Genomic DNA, 18,716 nt, shown 5'->3' with positions numbered 1-18,716 from the left:
TAGTGGCAAAAGGCATGGTGGCATAGTTTGGGCATGGTGGCATAGTTTGAGAGTTTGAGTTTTTTACCTCTATTTTCATTAGTTTTATCAATTTAAATCATGATAGTAATATCTAAAATTATTTATTTATCCAAACAAAATAGTGGGCATGTTCTATAATAAGGCGATTTTTGAGGGATCACTAAGATAATTAATGGACATCTTTTATTAGTGCTTTGGTTTGAAAGCAAACTCGCTAAGCTAGCAAGAGGGTTTAGCTAAAACCCACTCTCTGTTAAAAATCACAGCACTGCCATTAAAATTCTCAGATAGAAGAAGATGGAGTGTGTAGTTCCATTCCGGCGATGCTTCTGTCTCAATCCGCCGGAGACACGCCACCGTATCGTTAACCACAACCACCGAAATCTCCATATTTCTCTCTCCTCCTCCTCTTTCGCATCAGGTCGTCATTTCATTTCCTCTTCTCTTCTTAGTCAATCAACCCAGCTTTATATCCTGACTCGCTCTTACGTCAATTCCAGGGATTTTGCCTCTTTCTAATAAGAAGTATCGATTTGTTGGTCCTCTAGCACAGAGGAGTTCCTTGCATCGCCGTACGGACTCTCTCAAGCACCTTCCTTTTTCCGTGGTTAGTTCTCAGAAATTTCGTTTTTTTTTTTTCCTTTTCATTTCAGAGATACTTGAAATTTTCATATAAGTATGTGAATGAGGAGTTGTTGTGGTTGCTTTTATTGATTTAGTCTTCATTTGTATGTGACTCATGATGTGGAAGGTTTTGGTCCTTTTGGATAAGGTTGCAGAAACAAATTTATCTGTGAATTCTAAGCTTGAGTGTTCACATATTGTCTTGGTGTTGCTTCAGAATGCGTCTGTGATTGGTAACTCGGAGGAAGAAGTGGAAGAAGAGGATGATGATGGGGACTGGGAAGCAGAGTTTCTCGGGGAGATTGATCCGTTGGATATTCAACCTCCGAAGAAGAGGAAAAAGCAGAAGAATTCGAAAGCGCTTGAGGACACTGAAGGGATGGATTGGTGTGTAAGGGCAAGGAAAATTGCACTTAAATCGATTGAGGCAAGAGGGTTATCTTCTAGAATGGCGGAGGTGATGCCATTGAAGAAGAAGAAAAAGAAAAAGAGCAAGAAAGTCATTGTAAAGAAAGACAAGGTCAAAAGTAAAAGTATTCCAGAAGATGATTTTGATACCGAGGACGAAGATTTGGATTTTGAAGATGGATTTGTGGAGGATAAGATGGGGGATCTACGGAAGAGAGTTAGCTCATTAGCTGGTGGAATGTTTGAGGAAAAGAAGGAGAAGATGAAGGAGCAATTAGCTCAGAGGCTATCCCAGTTTTCAGGACCTTCTGATCGTATGAAGGAAATCAACCTGAACAAAGCTATAATAGAAGCACAGACTGCTGAAGAGGTATTGGAAGTAACTGCTGAGACAATCATGGCTGTTGCCAAAGGTTTAAGTCCATCACCTTTGTCTCCTTTAAATATTGCTACTGCACTTCACCGAATTGCCAAGAATATGGAGAAAGTTTCAATGATGAGAACTCGTAGGCTTGCATTTGCTCGGCAAAGAGAGATGTCAATGCTTGTTGCTCTTGCAATGACATGTCTACCAGAATGTTCAGCTCAAGGCATCTCAAATATTTCTTGGGCATTATCCAAAATTGGAGGTGAATTGCTATATTTGACAGAGATGGATAGGGTTGCAGAAGTTGCCACATCAAAGGTGGGTGAGTTCAATTCTCAGAATGTTGCTAATATTGCTGGGGCGTTTGCTTCCATGCGGCATTCTGCTCCAGAACTCTTTGCTGAGTTGTCAAAGAGGGCATCTACTATTATCAATACCTTTAAGGGTCAAGAGATTGCTCAACTATTGTGGTCATTTGCCTCACTTTATGAGCCAGCTGATCCTTTGCTTGAATCTTTGGATAGTGCATTCAAAAGCAGTGACCAGTTCAAGTGTTACTTGACGAAAGAAATAACAAACTCTGATGAAGTAGTGGATGCTGAAGTAAGCGATGATGTTTCAAGATCTCCAGCACTTAGCTTTAACAGGGACCAGCTTGGAAACATAGCATGGTCTTATGCTGTTCTTGGGCAAGTGGAGCGACCTTTCTTTGCCAATATATGGAATACTTTAACCACCTTGGAGGAGCAAAGGCTTTCAGAACAGTATAGGGAAGATGTCATGTTTGCTTCTCAGGTGTATCTTGTGAATCAGTGCTTGAAGCTTGAGTGCCCCCACCTTCAGTTGTCACTTTGTCAAGAACTCGAAGAAAAAATAAGCCGCGCAGGAAAAACCAAAAGATTCAATCAGAAAATAACCTCATCGTTTCAGAAAGAAGTTGGACGCCTTCTTATAAGTACAGGGCTTGATTGGGCTAAAGAACATGATGTGGATGGCTACACCGTGGATGTTGCTCTGGTCGAGAAGAAAGTTGCTTTAGAAATCGACGGGCCAACTCATTTTTCAAGAAACTCTGGTAAGTGACATCACTCTGTTTCTTAATATATATTGGTGTCTGGTGGAGCCAACCCAAACTTAATGATCATTTCGACTCTTGTGTTCTACAGGACTACCATTAGGGCATACAATGCTGAAGCGGCGATATGTTGCTGCTGCTGGATGGAAAGTGGTATCTCTGTCTCTTCAAGAGGTGGGTCTATAACGTTGAAAAATGGAAACTGATATAAAATTGAGTTGCTAGGATAAGAAATTGTCTCCATTTTTAGAATACTTGTTCTGTTCAATAGTAAAAAGATCTCACATGCTCTTGCATAATTGATATGTTTTCCCATCTCAATCAGGAGTACATACTGAACATGTGTTGACTTTGTTTTTATTATTTTTAGTGGGAAGAACATGAAGGCAGTCATGAACAGCTAGAATATTTGAGGGAGATTCTCACCGGCTGCATATAGAGAAGACAAGTAACCAAACATGTAATGTGTTGTCATTTTAAGGTTGTTAATCAAGTGTTCTTTTCCGTTATGTATATAGCTAAGATTCTTATAGTAGATTGATGATTTATGTTTAGAGCAATAATCATAATTGAAATCCATTTAAATTTTACAGTCGCCATTACAAATTTCTGCCAAGATTGTGTTCATAGTTATTTCGTATGCAACAGGAATCTAGGAAATATAGATAGAAGCAAACAATACATATTGAAACACTAGTGCTTGATCTGGGACAACATGGTCCTGACATCTTTACTGTTCGGCCTCTGTTTTGGATCATCCAAAGTACAGTAACAGGCGATCTTCAGAACCAGAAGCATCTGTTCATCGAATCCTTGATCCATCAACTTCGGATCAATCGCAAGGCTAGGATTTTCCGATGTTATTATGTTCCTCATCCACTTTATCAGACTCATCTCGTCAGTATGCTGAAAAAACTCATCTGAAGGAAGCTTCCCAATCACCAGAATCCCAAGAATCACTCCAAAACTATAGATATCACATTTATCTGTGAACTTGTGGGTTTGATAAAACTCTGGTGCTATGTATCCCACAGTACCTGCAACATGCGAGGTTGTAATATGTGTGACTGCATCTGGCATTGCCTTTGCCAGTCCGAAATCTGAAATTCTGGCTTCCATGTCATCATCAAGAAGAACATTGGCTGGCTTTAAGTCTCTGTGAATGATTCGTGGGTTATGATCCATGTGAAGGTACTCAAGCCCTGCAGCTATACCTAAAGCAATCTTGTGCCTCGCTGGCCACATTAGTTCTTGATTTCCAGCTTGTACGTCAGTCAATATATCTTGCAAACTCCCCTTTTCCATGTACTCGTAAACGAGGTAGTGGCACTCGGGTCTTGACACGTGTGCTAACAATGGGAGAAGATTCCGGTGCCGGATATGGCCGACTGTGTTGATCTCGGATCTAATTTGCCTCATTTTCTTGTTCAGAAACTTGGAATCTTCATCTGTTAGTTCATCGGCGTCTTTAGGCGGTTGGATCACTTTCTTCACAGCTATGATCTTCCCATTGCTTCCTGGTAGTTCAGCTTTGAAAACTTCTCCACAACCTCCTCTTCCTATGATCTCCAGAGAAGCTAACGCTTCTTCATTCTCCAAGAAAGCTAAATCTTCAGCTTTCTTGATCAATGGGCTGAATATGGAAGGACCTGGTGGTTTTTCTGATCCTCTTATTGCTTGAATAATCAATTTGAACAACACCGAGAAGACAAACCCAGAGATTGTTCCTCCTATGGCTCCAACGACAAACCCTAAGATCCATGCCGCTACTTTCTTCTTCTTGCTCTTCTTCTTCTTCTTCTTCAACTTCCCTGGTTTTGGAGCTCCCTTTGGAGCTTTTGATGTAGTGCTGTTGTTGGGTTTGTTCGTGGGACTTGAAGTTGGAGTTTCAGCAAGAATGTGTCTTGTTTGATGTGGAGATGTCTGAAGCTTGATACTGCTCATAACCGGAGCCGGACCTTCCAAATACCGGTTTCCGGAGAAATCAAAGAACCGGAGATTGTGGAACGACACAATTTGTTCCGGGATTTTGCCTGAGAAGAGATTGTTTGCAACAGAGAGATTCTCCAGATTGCGTAGATTCTTCAAGAAATTCAAGTTCCCGGATAACTTGTTCGAAGAGAGATCAAGGATTCGAAGACGGCTCAAACTAGAAAAGTTTCCCGGAATCTGACCGGAAAATCTATTTTTCCGAAGATCAAGAACTTCAAGTTGCTTACAGCTTAAGATATCCACCGGAACAGCGTTGACCAACTGGTTATTAGACAAAGTAAGTTCCTTGAGCTCCGACAACATTCCGATGACCGGAGAGATAGTCCCCGTCAAGCTCCTGGATCGGTAGACGAGCCTCGTGACACGGAGAACGTATTCTCCGGTGGTGGCAGAGTGCCGTCTCTCGCAGAAAACTCCTCGGCGACCGCAAGGGTTGACATCACTGGCCGAAGAACGTTGACTGTTGACTCCGAGCTCTGTTTCGATGACCTGAAGAGCTTTGAGATCTGAGGAATCGATATCGAGCCACTCAACAGAGGAGACGAATGAAGAGAGAAGAAGAAAGGAGAGAACGGCGAGGATGAGAGGCCGGAGAAAGAGATTGGCGCTTCCCGTGGGAACAGCCATTTTAATTAGAGAAAGTTTCTTCTTGTGGATGTTGTCGGAGTCTACACTCTGTCTATTTATGGTCAGCAACTGGTACTAATCTATTGAGAAATCTTTACGTGTTTCGTGGTTTTTTTTTTCTTCTAAAACTTTATTTTTGAAGTGACAAAATATATTTGACCCAAAAAAAATAAAGTTACAAAATATATTCACAAGTTAATTTCTTAATATTGTTATACACTTATACATATAATTGGTAAACTTAAATTAACAGTTTGAAAAATTTATGGTTTGTTCAAGGGATCCATCCAAGCCCCGGTTTCATATCGAAAAAATGGGGTTTTCTATTGCTAGTATTTTATTTGATTAGTTTGATATTAATGATAGATTACTGAATTCTTACATAAGATCTCCTAACAAAATTGTATTTTATATTATGATATTTAGTTATCAATGGTTTTGGAGAAACATTGATTCAGCGTATACTTTTTGAATTATTTGTATATTCTTAATAAGAGTTCTGTTTTTAATTAAAGTCTAAAGAAGAAAAAACCATTATAAAAACTGATAATCCTGACCTGTGAAATGGGCTAAATTGTACATTTTTTTTTTGATTTAAATTCTTCCAGGAAGTTTTATGGGAAAATAATAAAGTAGAAAATGTGAATATAGAAAGTTGCAAAACTGTATTATTGATATAGCGAATTTTGTTATTGACTTGACTATGTAAGCGTTGATAAGTCAAAGTCTACGCTGTGGGTTCCATAGTGAGCCACCGTTTCCTACACGTTAGAAAAAAATAAATGTTATGTTACACACACCTTCTATTTTCCAGTCACTTTCTTTTAGCGTTTTCCGTCAATACGTTCGTTGTCTGTATCAAGATTCCAAACTGGTGAGTGTGAAATAACTCGAAACTGGCTTTTAACTTAAAATGAGTTAACCAGATAGCTAACGAGGATGTTATTGCCACTAAACCAATACATTACCGATATGGTTCAAGTTCCAACTTCCCGGTTCTACAAAACCGGTTTGCCTTTCGCCTTCGCACTCTTGACTTTTTTAGATTTTTTACTCCGGGACTTGAGTATCTTCTAGCGGCAGCAGAATCTTGTCGCAGAAGCGATTCGTAAACCTGTTTCAAAAGCAATTGAGAACAGCTGTGAGATTAGAAAAATCGAAAAATGGAGAATCGCGAAGATCTTAACTCAATTCTTCCGTACCTTCCACTTGTAATTCGTTCGTCGTCGCTGTATTGGCCGCCGCGTGTGGTGGAGGCGTTAAAGGCAATGTCTGAAGGACCATCTCACAGCCAAGTTGACTCAGGAGAGGTTCTACGGCAAGCTATTTTCGATATGAGACGATCCTTATCTTTCTCTACTCTCGAGCCATCTGCTTCTAATGGCTACGCATTTCTCTTTGACGAAGTAATTATCTCTTTTTAACTTTATGGTGATTGCTTTTGGATTTGAGTGTATCTTCAAATCGAATTGAGTAGTGGAACTAAGTTTTTGGTACTCGCAGTTGATTGATGAGAAAGAATCAAAGAGATGGTTCGATGAGATTATCCCAGCATTGGCGAGCTTACTTCTACAGTTTCCATCTCTGTTAGAAGTGCATTTCCAAAATGCTGATAATATTGTTAGTGGAATCAAAACCGGTCTTCGTTTGTTAAATTCCCAACAAGCTGGCATTGTTTTCCTCAGCCAGGTATTGATACAAAGTGCTATCTCCTACATTTGAGCTAAAGGTGTTTTTTTGGTTCTATTCCTGACTCTTGAGTAGTGATTTATGGGGAGGAAATTACGTCGAATATACATGTGTTCTTACTGGATGATTACCTTGTGTGTTGAAGATATAGTCTCTATGGATTCTTGCTTTTCTTACTGGATAATGACCTTGTGTTGAATATACATGTGTTCATACTGGATAATGACCTTGTGTTGTTGAAGATATAGTCTCTATGGATTCTTGCTTTTCTTACCTGTCCGTTCGAACTTCAATATTGCAGGAGTTGATTGGAGCTCTTCTTGCATGCTCTTTCTTTTGTTTGTTTCCGGATGATAATAGAGGTGCAAAACACCTTCCAGTCATCAACTTTGATCATTTGTTTGCGTATGTTACCTCTCTGCTTTCTCTTCTAAACCTTTCATAGTGATTAAGCCTACATTAGTCTGGTCTGGAAGAAATGCCTAATGTTAAAATGTCAGTCATTTGGCTTAAGTCATGAATGATCAAGCACGTATGTGAAAGAAAGGGAACCTTTAATATGTAATTTATTGACATTCACACTCGAGAGTGAGAAAGCAAATCCGCTAGAGAGCGCATATGGGCCTCAGTCTCCATTGGGAGTTCACTAGTTAGACTTGGATTAGCTTGTTGTGAGAAAAACCACATATTTCTATGATTCATTGGCTATCATGTGCATGTGAAGATTTTAATTCTGAAAATTCTTGTCTACCGTGCATTGAGTAAGTTTCATTTGGATTCTTGGACTTCGTATGCCCACAGTCTGATATCCGAGTTTTACTTGCTTTTCAGAAGCCTTTATATAAGTTATAGTCAAAGTCAAGAAAGCAAGATAAGATGTATTATGCATTACTTTGAAAGGTTTTGCTCCTGCGTGCCTATTGGTATTGTTTCATTTGAACGCAAGATTACCGCTGCTCCTGATGCTGATTTCTGGAGCAAGTCTGACGTTTCTCTTTGTGCATTTAAGGTGACAAATATTGGCTTGTGGATTTCTGTACCTTGTAATATTAAATCTGCAAATGCTTGTACATTACTTTTTGCTGACAGCTTTATTGTTATAGGTTCACTCTTTTGGGTTAATTGAAGATCAACCTGACAATGCTCTCGAAGTGGACTTTGCAAACAAGTATCTCGGAGGTGGTTCCCTAAGTAGAGGGTGCGTGCAGGTTTGAGATCATATTACATTTTAGATTTCACAAGCATACATGATTCTTGAGTTCATTTTTTTTGTCAAAAGATCTATTGTAAATCAATGGTTTAGGATTTTTCATTGACTTCCAATTGGATTCTTGTCCAGGAAGAGATACGCTTCATGATTAACCCTGAATTAATCGCTGGCATGCTTTTCTTGCCTCGGATGGATGACAATGAAGCTATAGAAATAGTTGGTGCGGAAAGATTTTCATGTTACACAGGGTGAGATTTGGTAGTTTTGTAGCATTGGTCTGTGTTTATTTAATATATTGGCTGATAAGTCTCTGTATTTTGATACTTTTACATACCAGTAGGCTCGTTTCAGATCAGTTTGTACAAATCCTGATTGAGGCATGTTGACAAATAGTAAAAGAAATGTACGTCTAGATTATTGCTTATATTGTAGGTGTGCTTCATAAATAAGGGTGATAACTATGTATTGCTGACTTAGAAATGGCCGATAGTAGTTGGCATCTAAATTATCAAGTTTTGAAGAAAGGTTAGTTATTTGTAGTTATTTACCTTTTTTTTCTATGATTTTTGTTTCTACCTAGGTATGCATCTTCGTTTCGGTTTGCTGGTGAGTACATTGACAAAAAGGCAATGGATCCTTTCAAAAGGCGAAGAACCAGAATTGTTGCAATTGATGCATTATGTACACCGAAGATGAGACACTTTAAAGATATATGTCTTTTAAGGTATGTGAAACCTTCTTTTGGGGATTCATAGGTTTTTCAGACAATCCACAGTTTGTGTCTATACAACATTTTGGAGTCTTGCTACTAAGTTCTTTCTATACTCTTCTATTCTCTTTCCACGTGAAATTTAATGTCTCCTCCTCTTTCTGCTTTTTTCAGGGAAATTAATAAGGCACTATGTGGCTTTTTAAATTGTAGCAAGGCTTGGGAGCACCAGAATATATTCATGGATGAAGGAGATAATGAAATTCAGCTTGTCCGAAACGGCAGAGATTCTGGTCTTCTGCGTACAGAAACTACTGCGGTTGGAATCATCCTACAAACCTTTAGTACCTTTTTTCATTTGTAGCCAATTTGAATTAGCTTTTGAAAAATAATGTTTCAACTTTTTTTGTTGTTCTCTACTGTTTCTGATGCAGTCACACCGAACTCCACTAAATGATGTTGAGATGAATAGAGAAAAGCCTGCTAACAATCTTATCAGAGATTTTTATGTGGAAGGAGTTGATAACGAGGATCATGAAGATGATGGTGTCGCGACAGGGAATTGGGGATGTGGTGTTTTTGGAGGAGACCCAGAGCTAAAGGCTACGATACAATGGCTTGCTGCTTCCCAGGTGCTTTTATACATCATCAGCTAAAAGTAATGAAATTATTATTTTCCTGGAGTATACAAGTTGAGTACCAGTAGGCCATAAGAATAAAAACATATAGATCTTTCTATGAAACCACAGACTTAGTCTGTTTTGACTGTAAGAAACACTCCATTGTCACTTTTGACTTAATTTTTCTAGAATGAACCAAAGCTTCGACTTGGATGATGAGATATATAGCGATTTTCATTTGATGCTTCTTTCTTAACTCGGTCATGGCTATATTTCAGACTCGAAGACCATTTATATCATATTACACCTTTGGAGTAGAGGCACTCCGAAACCTAGATCAGGTAACCTCCGATACTCTTTTAAACTTCACAATTCTAGAACCTCTCTTACAGTGTCTTCTTTTTCTCCACTGACATTTTACTTAGAATTGGGTTTGTAGTAAGCGGATAGAGCATCCAGGGTATAGTACTTTTAAGGTCGTCTGTGAACATATCTTGATTTTGAAACTGATACATACTCTTACAAGGATAGGTGACGAAGTGGATTCTTTCCCATAAATGGACTGTTGGAGATCTGTGGAACATGATGTTAGAATATTCTGCTCAAAGGCTCTACAAGCAAACCAGTGTTGGCTTCTTTTCTTGGCTACTTCCATCTCTAGCTACCACCAACAAAGCTATCCAGCCGCCTTGACTCTGCAAATTCTCCTTCATTAACTTGTTTGATGCATTCTCATACTGTATCTCTGCATTTTCCCACATGGGTGTGTAAAAGTGATTATTTTCCTCTTACAAGCTTGAATCCGTTGTAAGCTCGCCAGTTCTTGACCTCAAGCGTAATTAGTTTAGTGCGTTTGCTGATTTATGATTTTGGTCAAATGTTTGAATCAGGCTTTTGTTTTAAAGAAAAAAGTTCTTTTTGTTTATCAGTTGAAATTACAGGGTTATGCTGGAATCTTCTGGGAAAGTTAGTCCGGGAAAAGTTTATGGTCCACCAACATTTTGTTGTCAAGAGTAAATTTGACTCGGTCTTTCTGGAAAACGTGTTCCTGATTGACTTTGGTGCCATCTGTTAAAAAGAAAAATCAAATGGGTTTCTTTGTCCTTAAGCTACCAACGGACTAAGTCATATAGAGATACAACATCAAATGTCCATATCCTTAAATCATTTGCAAACTTTCATCTCCTAAGTTTTCTAATCTCCTTTTCAGGCAATAAGGATGGAACTGAGGGCAGATCTTAGGTCAATTCTTCAGTATTTGCCTCTTGTGGCTCAGTCTTCATCACTAGTTTGGCCACCTTCTGTCGAAGAAGAGCTCCAAACAATATCTAGAGGACCGAGTGAGTCAATGGTTAACTCGGGAGAGGCTCTTGCCTTGCATATCACGAATATGCGGAAATCTCTCTCCTTGAATGCATCTGATCTCGCCCCTTATGCATTACAAGGGTATGGTCTTTTCTTTGACAAGGTAACAATTCCTCTGTCCTTCTTTCATCCACTTTCTTAGTGTTTTGTGTTTTTCTTATTCATTTTACTCTTAGGGGGAACATTTGTCATGGAGCATAAAGTACTCACAAAAAAATTTCTTCTTGTGATGCAGAAAATTTCCAGAGAAGAGTCGGCAAACTTTTTTGGTGAGGTGGTTCCTGCATTGTGCAGATTACTTCTCCAGTTACCTTCCATGTTAGAAAAACACTATCAGAAGGCAGACCATGTTCTTGATGGAGTTAAGTCCGGGCTTCGTCTATTAGGCCCTCAAGAAGCTGGAATTGTGTTACTTAGCCAGGTATACTCTTTCAGTCCAAACAAAGACATGCCTTGTGTTGCATTGAATTAAAGATTGATATAGTAACTGTCTAGTACTCTTTGTAAATGAAATTTTGCTTGATTTTTGAAACCAAGCTTCGTTCCTTTATTCTTCAACTTTTTCACCCCTTGATGTATTTTGCTACCTTCTGCAGGAGTTGATTGCAGCTCTTCTTGCGTGTTCCTTCTTTTGCTTGTTCCCTGAAGTTGACAGAAGCTTAAAGAATCTTCAAGGAATCAACTTTAGTGGATTGTTTTCGTATGTGTCTTCATCATATTTCTTAAAAGTTACAACCATATATGCCCCAAAGTCACAAATCTTTCTTGTGTTTTTTTAAGGTTTCCGTATATGCGTCACTGCACGAAGCAAGAAAACAAAATAAAGTGCCTTATCCATTACTTTGGAAGAATATGTCGATGGATGCCCACCGGCTTTGTTTCATTTGAGAGGAAAATTCTTCCACTGGAATACCATCCTCACTTTGTTTCTTATCCCAAGGCTGATTCGTGGGCTAATTCTGTCACCCCACTTTGCTCCATTGAGGTATCATAGAAACACTCCTAGTTAAGCCTTCTTCGCCGTTGAATCCATTTCTTTCAGATGATTCATGAGTATGCTTTAGGTTATTCTCCTTTTGATCCATTTTTTATTGGAGTAGATTCACACCTCGGGAGCTATAGAAGATCAACCTTGTGAAGCTCTTGAAGTAGATTTTGCAGATGAGTATTTTGGAGGCCTTACTCTGAGTTATGATACTCTACAGGTCTGACTTGTACTTCCTTTTCTTCCATCTCTTCTAAAAACTCTACTATCTCATCCACTAAATAAGTTATAAGTTTTTCTTATTTCAAAATATGTTGAACATGTCAAAATATACCTATGTAGGAAGAAATAAGGTTCGTGATCAACCCGGAACTTATCGCTGGCATGATCTTTTTGCCTCGTATGGATGCAAATGAAGCAATTGAGATTGTTGGTGTTGAAAGATTTTCAGGTTATACAGGGTAAGTACCAATGAACTGAAGTAGATGTGTTTATTGGGTCTTCAAAGTTGATATTAAGCTTATTATATAGTCTTCTCTCTAAATCCAACTCATGGTGGCTCCATTCAGGTATGGGCCTTCGTTCCAATATGCTGGTGATTACACAGACAACAAGGACTTAGACATTTTCAGGAGGCGAAAAACAAGAGTCATAGCTATAGATGCCATGCCTGACCCAGGAATGGGACAGTACAAACTTGATGCCCTCATTCGGTAATCAAAACTTGTCTTTCAGCCAGTTTTTCATTCTTTCCTTTTTTTTATTTTGTTTGTGAATTACTCAATTGCTCCTTTTGTTTCTGTAGAGAGGTTAATAAGGCTTTTAGCGGATACATGCATCAATGTAAATATAATATCGATGTTAAGCATGATCCTGAGGCATCATCTTCGGTAAGACCACAATTATGCTCCATACATGAATTTAGCATACATGTTAAGCATTTTGTTTTTCTTGACTAGACCAAGATTAAATTTGTTTTCGCAAAGCAGCATGTTCCTCTTACATCAGATTCTGCGAGCCAAGTTATAGAAAGCTCTCATAGATGGTGTATCGATCATGAAGAGAAAAAGATTGGTGTAGCTACAGGGAACTGGGGCTGCGGTGTGTTTGGAGGTGATCCAGAACTAAAGATCATGCTTCAGTGGCTTGCCATTTCACAGGCATGCTTCTCTGTTTTCATCAACTTATCTTACAAAACATAATTATCATTCTATTTAACTGCGAAAACAATCTCGATCTACTTTCTCTAGTCAGGAAGACCCTTCATGTCATACTATACCTTTGGCCTCCAAGCCTTACAAAATCTCAATCAGGTTATTAGAATCCTAATTTATTAAACAATGAAACCACTCTTTCTCCCATTTCAACACTTTAAAAACATGCTCTATACATATATGTGTGGGTGTTCTTTCAGGTGATCGAAATGGTCGCTTTACAAGAAATGACTGTAGGAGACCTATGGAAAAAACTAGTTGAGTATTCTTCAGAGAGGCTCAGCAGAAGAACATGGCTTGGCTTCTTCTCGTGGCTCATGACCTCACTGTCTACCTAGAGTAAAAATTGAGTCAAAGTTATATAAAATACTATTCTTGTCTGAATTATGGGAAATGTATTATCCATATCTCTGTTTGTTTCTGACATATTAAGTCTAAAGCGTTAGATTGCTAATCCATTGTAGTGAAGTCAAATAATACTCATGATATAAAGTCTTTATGTAATTTGGTTAGTTCCAATCTTACGAGGATTATATATCTTGTGAAACAAAGGTAAGTGGGAAATAAAACTTGCCAAAAACAAACATCATCCGTTCAAACAGAAAGGAACGATATAGGGAATGAAAATCAGCACACTCTAAAACAACAGCACTCAGACTGTCTACACTAAGACCATTAACTAAAAACCAGTACTCAGAAAATTGAGTTTAAAAGACCAAAAAATAAAATAACACCTAGATAAAAAGAACAAAAATCCTAAAAAACCATCTTCGAGAGTCTGAAGAAAACTACTTGCAAGGCATAAAAAAAACCAAAAAACCAAGAGAAACTAATCACATAACATAGCTGTTTTTGCCAGGAAGTGACAACCGGAGCTCGAGGTCCAGCTCTGTGTCCGAGACTAGTGAGCTCCTCCTATTTGCCTCTTGTGAAACCTCGAGACAAGTCGTCTCCTCGGACACTTTAGCCAATAAATTTAGGCACTCCCAATCATTATCTGCATGAACTGGAAGTATTCTGTCACCCTCTTCTTGAGCATCAGCATGAGATATATATAGCTCGTCAGAATCTCTAGTAACAACCGGAGGCGAAGATGGAGTTGGAGCTGGAGCCAGAAGGATAGCCAGAGTTGGAGCTGGAGCTGGATCCAGAGGAACAAGAGCAATATATAGCTTGGCTAGGGAGTGGAAGGACCAGAGCCGAATCCTCTGGCCTTCAATTAGAGTGTTATCGGAGACGACCTTTTTCCATCTTGAAGCCAAGACGTAAATGGAAGTGGACCTCATATTCCATCTCCTGAGATTAAGCTCAAGTAACTTGTCCACGATGTGGCACATACAAGAAAGGTTAACCCACATTTTTGAATGGCTTCCATCATTATAGATTGGACTGGGCGTTTCTTCGGTTCCTTTCGGTTCTTCTGTTTCAGCCCCTTAGAATCCATAAGGGATATATCTAGGCCCTCATGTAATCTCTCCAGAGCTGGTACTAGAACCGGAAATATGCGCACCATCATTCTATGTCCAATCCATTTTGTTGTCTCTTACTGTCTTACATTAAATTATTCATAAAGCTTCTTTAATCCTTTCTTATGATTTCAAATTTCAAATAGCAGACCGAATATATCCTTTGAATAATTGATTAATCAGAGTGGTGAGCTGTAGAAGACATGAGTTTGTCTGAATAATCCTTTCCACGTTTCTTGATCTCCAAGGAATGATATAATAATCTAATCTCTATAGTCAGATATAAGAACATGAAAGTCAACTGTGTTCGTTAGGTATCTATATATCTATGTTTTGTATTTCATTCTTCAGAAAGAAACCTGCAATCTCAACTTGAGAAGCAAGAGAACAGAGCAATGGAGAAAAGAGAAGATCTTGATACAATTTTACCTTACTTGCCGTTAAAGATTCAAGATTCGTCTCTGTCTTGGCCATCAACACACTTGGTGGAGGTTTTAGAAGCTATGACCAATGGACCAAGTCACAGCCGAGTCTATTCGGGACAAACTCTCTCTGATTCCATCTCTCTTATGAGACAAGCTCTCTCTTTGACTTCTCATCTTTCTTCTTCAGCACTTCAAGGCTACGCTCTCTTCTTCGACGAGGTAACAAAAAAAATCAACATTTTATTTCATCCTTTTCCGTTTTTTGTGGACTGATTCAGTGAAAAATGTATTGGTTTGGTGTAGAGAATGTCGAAAGAAGAATCAAGCAGATGGTTTAACGAGTTTTTACCTGCAATGGCTTGTCTTCTTCTGAGATTCCCATCTCTCTTGGAATCACACTATCTAAATTCAGACAATCTCATCAATGGAACCAAAACCGGTCTTCGTGTCTTAGTCCCCAACAAAGCCGGCATTGTGTTCCTCAGCCAGGTATATCTTCCGAAGTCCTAACACTTCAATACAGAAACAGAGTTTGAAATCTCGAATTTCATTTTTGTTTTTGGCCATGGCAGGAACTTATAGGAGCTTTGCTTTCATGTTCTTTCTTCTGTTTGTTCCCTGTCGATGATAGAGGCTCAAATCATCTTCCAATCATCAATTTCGACAAACTATTCGGGTATACATTCTCAAACAAATTTCATTTTCAAAATCAAGATTCAAGATCTGGTGTTGACCTATTGCAGGAGCCTAATCAACACGGGAAGAAATGAGCATCAAGAGAACAAGATAAAGTGCATAATTCATTACTTCCAGAGGCTATCTTCAAGTATCTCTCCAGGGTTCGTCTCATTCGAACGAAAGATTCTCTCTTTAGAACAAGATTCTTCTACTCTTGATGAAGGGTTTTGGGGAAAATCTACTGTCAATCTCTGCCCTGTTGAGGTAATGAACTAACCAGATGAGATATTCTCTTGGCTCCGTAAAGATTTTGTGTTTAATCTACAGTTTTCAATGGTGTAGGTTCGTACTTCTGGTTTGATCGAGGATCAAAGCGTAGAAGCTCTTGAAGTTGACTTTGCCAACAAGAACTTAGGAGGTGGCGCTCTTCGCAAGGGATGTGTCCAGGTATATAAAACCCTAAACCTAAACTCCTTTTGATCTTGTGAAGTTTTTCTGATGTGAATAGTTTCTTGATAAACACAGGAAGAGATTAGATTCATGATCAATCCAGAATTGATCGTTGGTATGCTCTTTTTACCAACCATGGAAGTCACTGAAGCCATTGAAGTTGTTGGTGCAGAAAGATTCTCTCTTTACACAGGGTACATGGTTCGATCTGTACTTTTGAGTTATACAATGTGTGATTCTGAAAAAATGTTGTTAAAATGGTGTTCTATACACTCTGTAGATATTCATCTTCGTTTCGGTTTTCCGGTGACTACATTGATACAAAGGAAACAGATGTTTTCGGAAGGCAAAAACGAGAATAGTAGCCATAGATGCTCTGCGACACCCAGGAGTCTCCCAATACAAACTTGAATCCCTCCTCAGGTAAAGTTGAATCATAACTTCTTACAATTGTCAACACTCTTATTATAAAAGTGTTCTAATCCTTTCTTCTTCAGGGAGACCAATAAGGCTCTATGTGGTTTCCTTCACGTCTGCAAGAATCAGAGCAACGGGCAGTGTATAGATCATGAAGATGGGGTCGGTGTCGTTACAGGGAATTGGGGATGTGGTGCTTATGGTGGAGATCCTGAGCTCAAGTCTCTTCTTCAATGGCTTGCGGTTTCACAGGTCAAATCTTTATCTCTTCTCTCCATTAATTGCTTGTAATTATCAACCAATGGTTGTTGTCTGGCTCACAACATTACATTCTTTTCAGGCAAGAAGACCTTTCATGTCTTACTACACATTTGGATTTGAAGCACTCCAAAACCTAAATCAGGTTTAGTCTCTTATCACTACATCAAATTACAAAACAGAGCAAATGCTCTGTTCTGATTAATATGGTTCTTTGGGACAGGTAACGGAACTAGTTGTATCCAAAGGATGGACTGTGGGAGATCTATGGAAGAAGCTGGTCAAGTATTCGAACCAAAGGTTAAAAATCAAGAAAAGAAGAGAGCCTAATGTTGGTTTGTTTGATTGGCTTATTTCGATCAAATCTGCTTAATATTCAATCTGGTTTCAGACAATGAATATCATTTGTATTTTGGAGTGAAGTGTATATGAAATAAAAGGCAGTGAGAAGAAAATCGTATCCAGTGCAAAAGGAAAAATATAACATTTCATTATTTATCACATCCATTCACATTTGTTTAAGGAAGCTAGCCAACTATATTGCATGAAAATCCACACATTATAAGATAATACTTTGCACTCTTTAGATGAAAGCAAACAATCTACCAAAAGATTATGACGATCAAATAGAAATCTGGAGCTGGAGCTGAAGTTGGACCAGAAGTAGGAGACGGAGGTGGAACCAGATATCCTGGCATGGAGACAAATGGGGACCTTATGCTTCTCCTTCCCCTTGGAATGTCAACAAATATCCTCCGATCACTCTCTTCGTCCATCTTCGCGTACACTCGGGGATATTTGTTTGCTTTCTCCGCAAGAATGGATGACGATGAGCCAATTGGTAGAGAATGTAGGACTAATGATAAGAGAGGAAGTTTACTACTTATATAGATTTTAATTGCTTCTTACTCTTTTTCCTAATCAATTCCTTTGTCTTTATTTTTTATTTTCACAAAAAGTAATTTAATTTGTCTTTTTCGTATATTCTGATTGGTTGTTCTTTTCTTTTATTGCTAAAATATATTTTCTTTTAACATAATTAATGATTTTCAATTATGTTTTAGTCAAACCCGAAAGAAAAAGGAAACAAATTTTTTATATTTCCATTCATGCTAAAAAGAAATGAAAGTGTCACGAGGTCCGACCCAAAGGTCATACATGCTAAGCAGCTTATGGTTACTTATTCATTTTATGCTTTGCTTATCACCAATTTTGTTTTATGATTATGGTACCAAATTTGTTTTTACTAAATAGTTGTTGTTCATAAATATCTGATACTATTTTTTAATTAATGTGTGGTTGACAAAAAAAATAATAGAAAAAGGTCATGTAACCGTTTTTTTTATTCGGACAACTATTTTTATTGGACCGGCCATGCGTATAACTTCCCTATTTGGCAAGTTTTGGTCTACCATTCTATCCCAAATAACAAAACTTGGGTTTTATGGTCTGGTCTACAACTCACAAATCACAAGCATAGACAAATCCGATCATGTGGCAAATTCAAGCTTCAGATTGTTGTTGCCACACACCAAGTTAATTTGTTGATTTTTAAATTTAAATTTGTTTTCTTTTCGCTTCTTAACTATTTCTTTTTGGTTGTCTTTTTTCGGAACTATTACTTAATTATTACTACTACTACACATTTGGATTTGAAGCACTCCATAACCTAAATCAGGTTTTGTTTTTCATTCACTACATGAAATTATAAAACAGAGAAATGTTTTGTATGGATTTATATTGCGTTTGGGATAGGTCGGAATTGGTTATATAGGATGGAAGAAGCTGATCGAATATTCGAACTAGAGGTTAAGAAGCAACATGAAAACAAGAAACCCTAAATTTTGTTTGTTTGATATATTGGCTTACCTCGATTAAATCTGCATGATAGCATTGATTCAACACATTAATTTTAAGCAACAAATCTCGAACTGGTTTCAGATAATTAAGAAAGAACATAAACTAGTTTATGGATCCTTTTATTAACTCTCAAAGGTCAAAGCAGTTGAATAAAAAATTTAACTCTAAACAACTTATTCCCTACCCAAAAAAAAACTCTAAACAACTTATTGATAAGACACGAAAAGAATTGTAAAACCCCTAAAATTCAATTTTG

General features: G+C 38.1%; 5 protein-coding genes, 1 long non-coding RNA gene, 1 other non-coding gene and 1 pseudogene across 12 annotated transcripts; 5 read left to right on the top strand and 3 right to left on the bottom strand.

Annotated features, from left to right (window-relative positions):
* Positions 1–153: 153 nt before the first annotated feature.
* On the top strand, positions 154–3,534 carry RAP. Its single transcript, NM_179845.4, has 5 exons — positions 154–442; positions 522–628; positions 863–2,495; positions 2,587–2,669; positions 2,866–3,534. The coding sequence occupies exons 1-5, from the start codon at positions 319–321 to the stop codon at positions 2,932–2,934; spliced, it is 2,016 nt and encodes a 671-aa protein (NP_850176.1). The 5' UTR covers positions 154–318; the 3' UTR covers positions 2,935–3,534.
* Positions 870–1,461, bottom strand: AT2G08480. The gene has a single exon (NR_140351.1). It is a non-coding gene; the product is annotated as an other RNA (long non-coding RNA).
* SOBIR1 (Leucine-rich repeat protein kinase family protein) lies at positions 3,057–5,164 on the bottom strand. The gene has a single exon (NM_128746.3): positions 3,057–5,140. It carries the CDS (start codon positions 5,112–5,114, stop codon positions 3,189–3,191), a length of 1,926 nt encoding a protein of 641 aa, NP_180747.1. The 5' UTR covers positions 5,115–5,140; the 3' UTR covers positions 3,057–3,188.
* AT2G08475 lies at positions 3,921–4,109 on the top strand. The gene has a single exon (NR_140350.1).
* A 1,025-nt stretch (positions 5,165–6,189) lies between the features above and the next one.
* On the top strand, positions 6,190–10,173 carry TEJ (Poly (ADP-ribose) glycohydrolase (PARG)). 2 transcript variants are annotated; one of them, NM_001084520.1, is made up of 11 exons: positions 6,190–6,520; positions 6,618–6,803; positions 7,105–7,208; positions 7,635–7,812; positions 7,907–8,011; positions 8,143–8,261; positions 8,594–8,737; positions 8,897–9,038; positions 9,157–9,354; positions 9,621–9,683; positions 9,874–10,173. In NM_001084520.1, exons 1-11 carry the CDS (start codon positions 6,278–6,280, stop codon positions 10,033–10,035), a joined length of 1,644 nt encoding a protein of 547 aa, NP_001077989.1. In that variant the 5' UTR covers positions 6,190–6,277; the 3' UTR covers positions 10,036–10,173. The 2 variants fall into 2 exon arrangements, with proteins under 2 accessions (NP_001077989.1, NP_565730.1); NM_128745.3 differs by having other exon boundaries at positions 6,191–6,520; positions 8,897–9,041; positions 9,874–10,098.
* Positions 10,174–10,462: 289 nt separating this feature from the next.
* PARG2 (poly(ADP-ribose) glycohydrolase 2) lies at positions 10,463–13,490 on the top strand. 3 transcript variants are annotated; one of them, NM_179844.3, is made up of 11 exons: positions 10,463–10,810; positions 10,943–11,128; positions 11,304–11,407; positions 11,488–11,692; positions 11,808–11,912; positions 12,035–12,153; positions 12,262–12,405; positions 12,498–12,582; positions 12,682–12,852; positions 12,943–13,005; positions 13,107–13,490. In NM_179844.3, the coding sequence occupies exons 1-11, from the start codon at positions 10,562–10,564 to the stop codon at positions 13,242–13,244; spliced, it is 1,569 nt and encodes a 522-aa protein (NP_850175.1). In that variant the 5' UTR covers positions 10,463–10,561; the 3' UTR covers positions 13,245–13,490. The 3 variants fall into 3 exon arrangements, with proteins under 3 accessions (NP_850175.1, NP_973578.1, NP_001324969.1); NM_201849.3 differs by having other exon boundaries at positions 12,652–12,852; NM_001336350.1 differs by having other exon boundaries at positions 12,498–12,852.
* Positions 13,491–13,569: 79 nt separating this feature from the next.
* On the bottom strand, positions 13,570–14,485 carry AT2G31862 (B3 domain protein). Its single transcript, NM_201848.2, has one exon. It carries the CDS (start codon positions 14,262–14,264, stop codon positions 13,740–13,742), a length of 525 nt encoding a protein of 174 aa, NP_973577.1. The 5' UTR covers positions 14,265–14,485; the 3' UTR covers positions 13,570–13,739.
* Positions 14,486–14,720: 235 nt separating this feature from the next.
* AT2G31860 lies at positions 14,721–17,095 on the top strand (annotated as a pseudogene). Of its 2 annotated transcripts, one of them has the most exons (10): positions 14,721–15,016; positions 15,101–15,286; positions 15,370–15,473; positions 15,541–15,739; positions 15,818–15,922; positions 16,001–16,119; positions 16,206–16,348; positions 16,423–16,594; positions 16,683–16,745; positions 16,824–17,095. The 2 variants fall into 2 exon arrangements; another variant differs by having other exon boundaries at positions 15,370–15,739.
* The last annotated feature ends 1,621 nt before the right edge of the window (positions 17,096–18,716 follow it).

Source organism: Arabidopsis thaliana, chromosome 2, assembly GCF_000001735.4.
Source record: "Arabidopsis thaliana chromosome 2, partial sequence".
NCBI lineage: Eukaryota > Viridiplantae > Streptophyta > Magnoliopsida > Brassicales > Brassicaceae > Arabidopsis > Arabidopsis thaliana.
The sequence above is the reverse complement of the archived record's forward strand: the minus strand, read 5'-3'. Positions and strand labels throughout refer to the sequence as shown.

Coding starts and splice junctions, on each gene's coding strand:
- PARG2 (NM_201849.3), top strand. CDS start 10,562: ATGGAACTGAGGGCAGATCTTAGGTCAATTCTTCAGTATTTGCCTCTT. Junction 11,408..11,487: donor AACTTTAGTGGATTGTTTTC/GTATGTGTCTTC, acceptor TGTTTTTTTAAG/GTTTCCGTATATGCGTCACT. Junction 12,853..12,942: donor AGTGGCTTGCCATTTCACAG/GCATGCTTCTCT, acceptor TACTTTCTCTAG/TCAGGAAGACCCTTCATGTC.
- RAP (NM_179845.4), top strand. CDS start 319: ATGGAGTGTGTAGTTCCATTCCGGCGATGCTTCTGTCTCAATCCGCCG. Junction 443..521: donor CTCCTCCTCTTTCGCATCAG/GTCGTCATTTCA, acceptor CGTCAATTCCAG/GGATTTTGCCTCTTTCTAAT. Junction 2,496..2,586: donor TCATTTTTCAAGAAACTCTG/GTAAGTGACATC, acceptor TGTGTTCTACAG/GACTACCATTAGGGCATACA.
- TEJ (NM_128745.3), top strand. CDS start 6,278: ATGGAGAATCGCGAAGATCTTAACTCAATTCTTCCGTACCTTCCACTT. Junction 8,738..8,896: donor AAAGATATATGTCTTTTAAG/GTATGTGAAACC, acceptor TGCTTTTTTCAG/GGAAATTAATAAGGCACTAT. Junction 9,042..9,156: donor TGCGTACAGAAACTACTGCG/GTTGGAATCATC, acceptor TTTCTGATGCAG/TCACACCGAACTCCACTAAA.
- SOBIR1 (NM_128746.3), bottom strand. CDS start 5,114: ATGGCTGTTCCCACGGGAAGCGCCAATCTCTTTCTCCGGCCTCTCATC.
- AT2G31862 (NM_201848.2), bottom strand. CDS start 14,264: ATGTGGGTTAACCTTTCTTGTATGTGCCACATCGTGGACAAGTTACTT.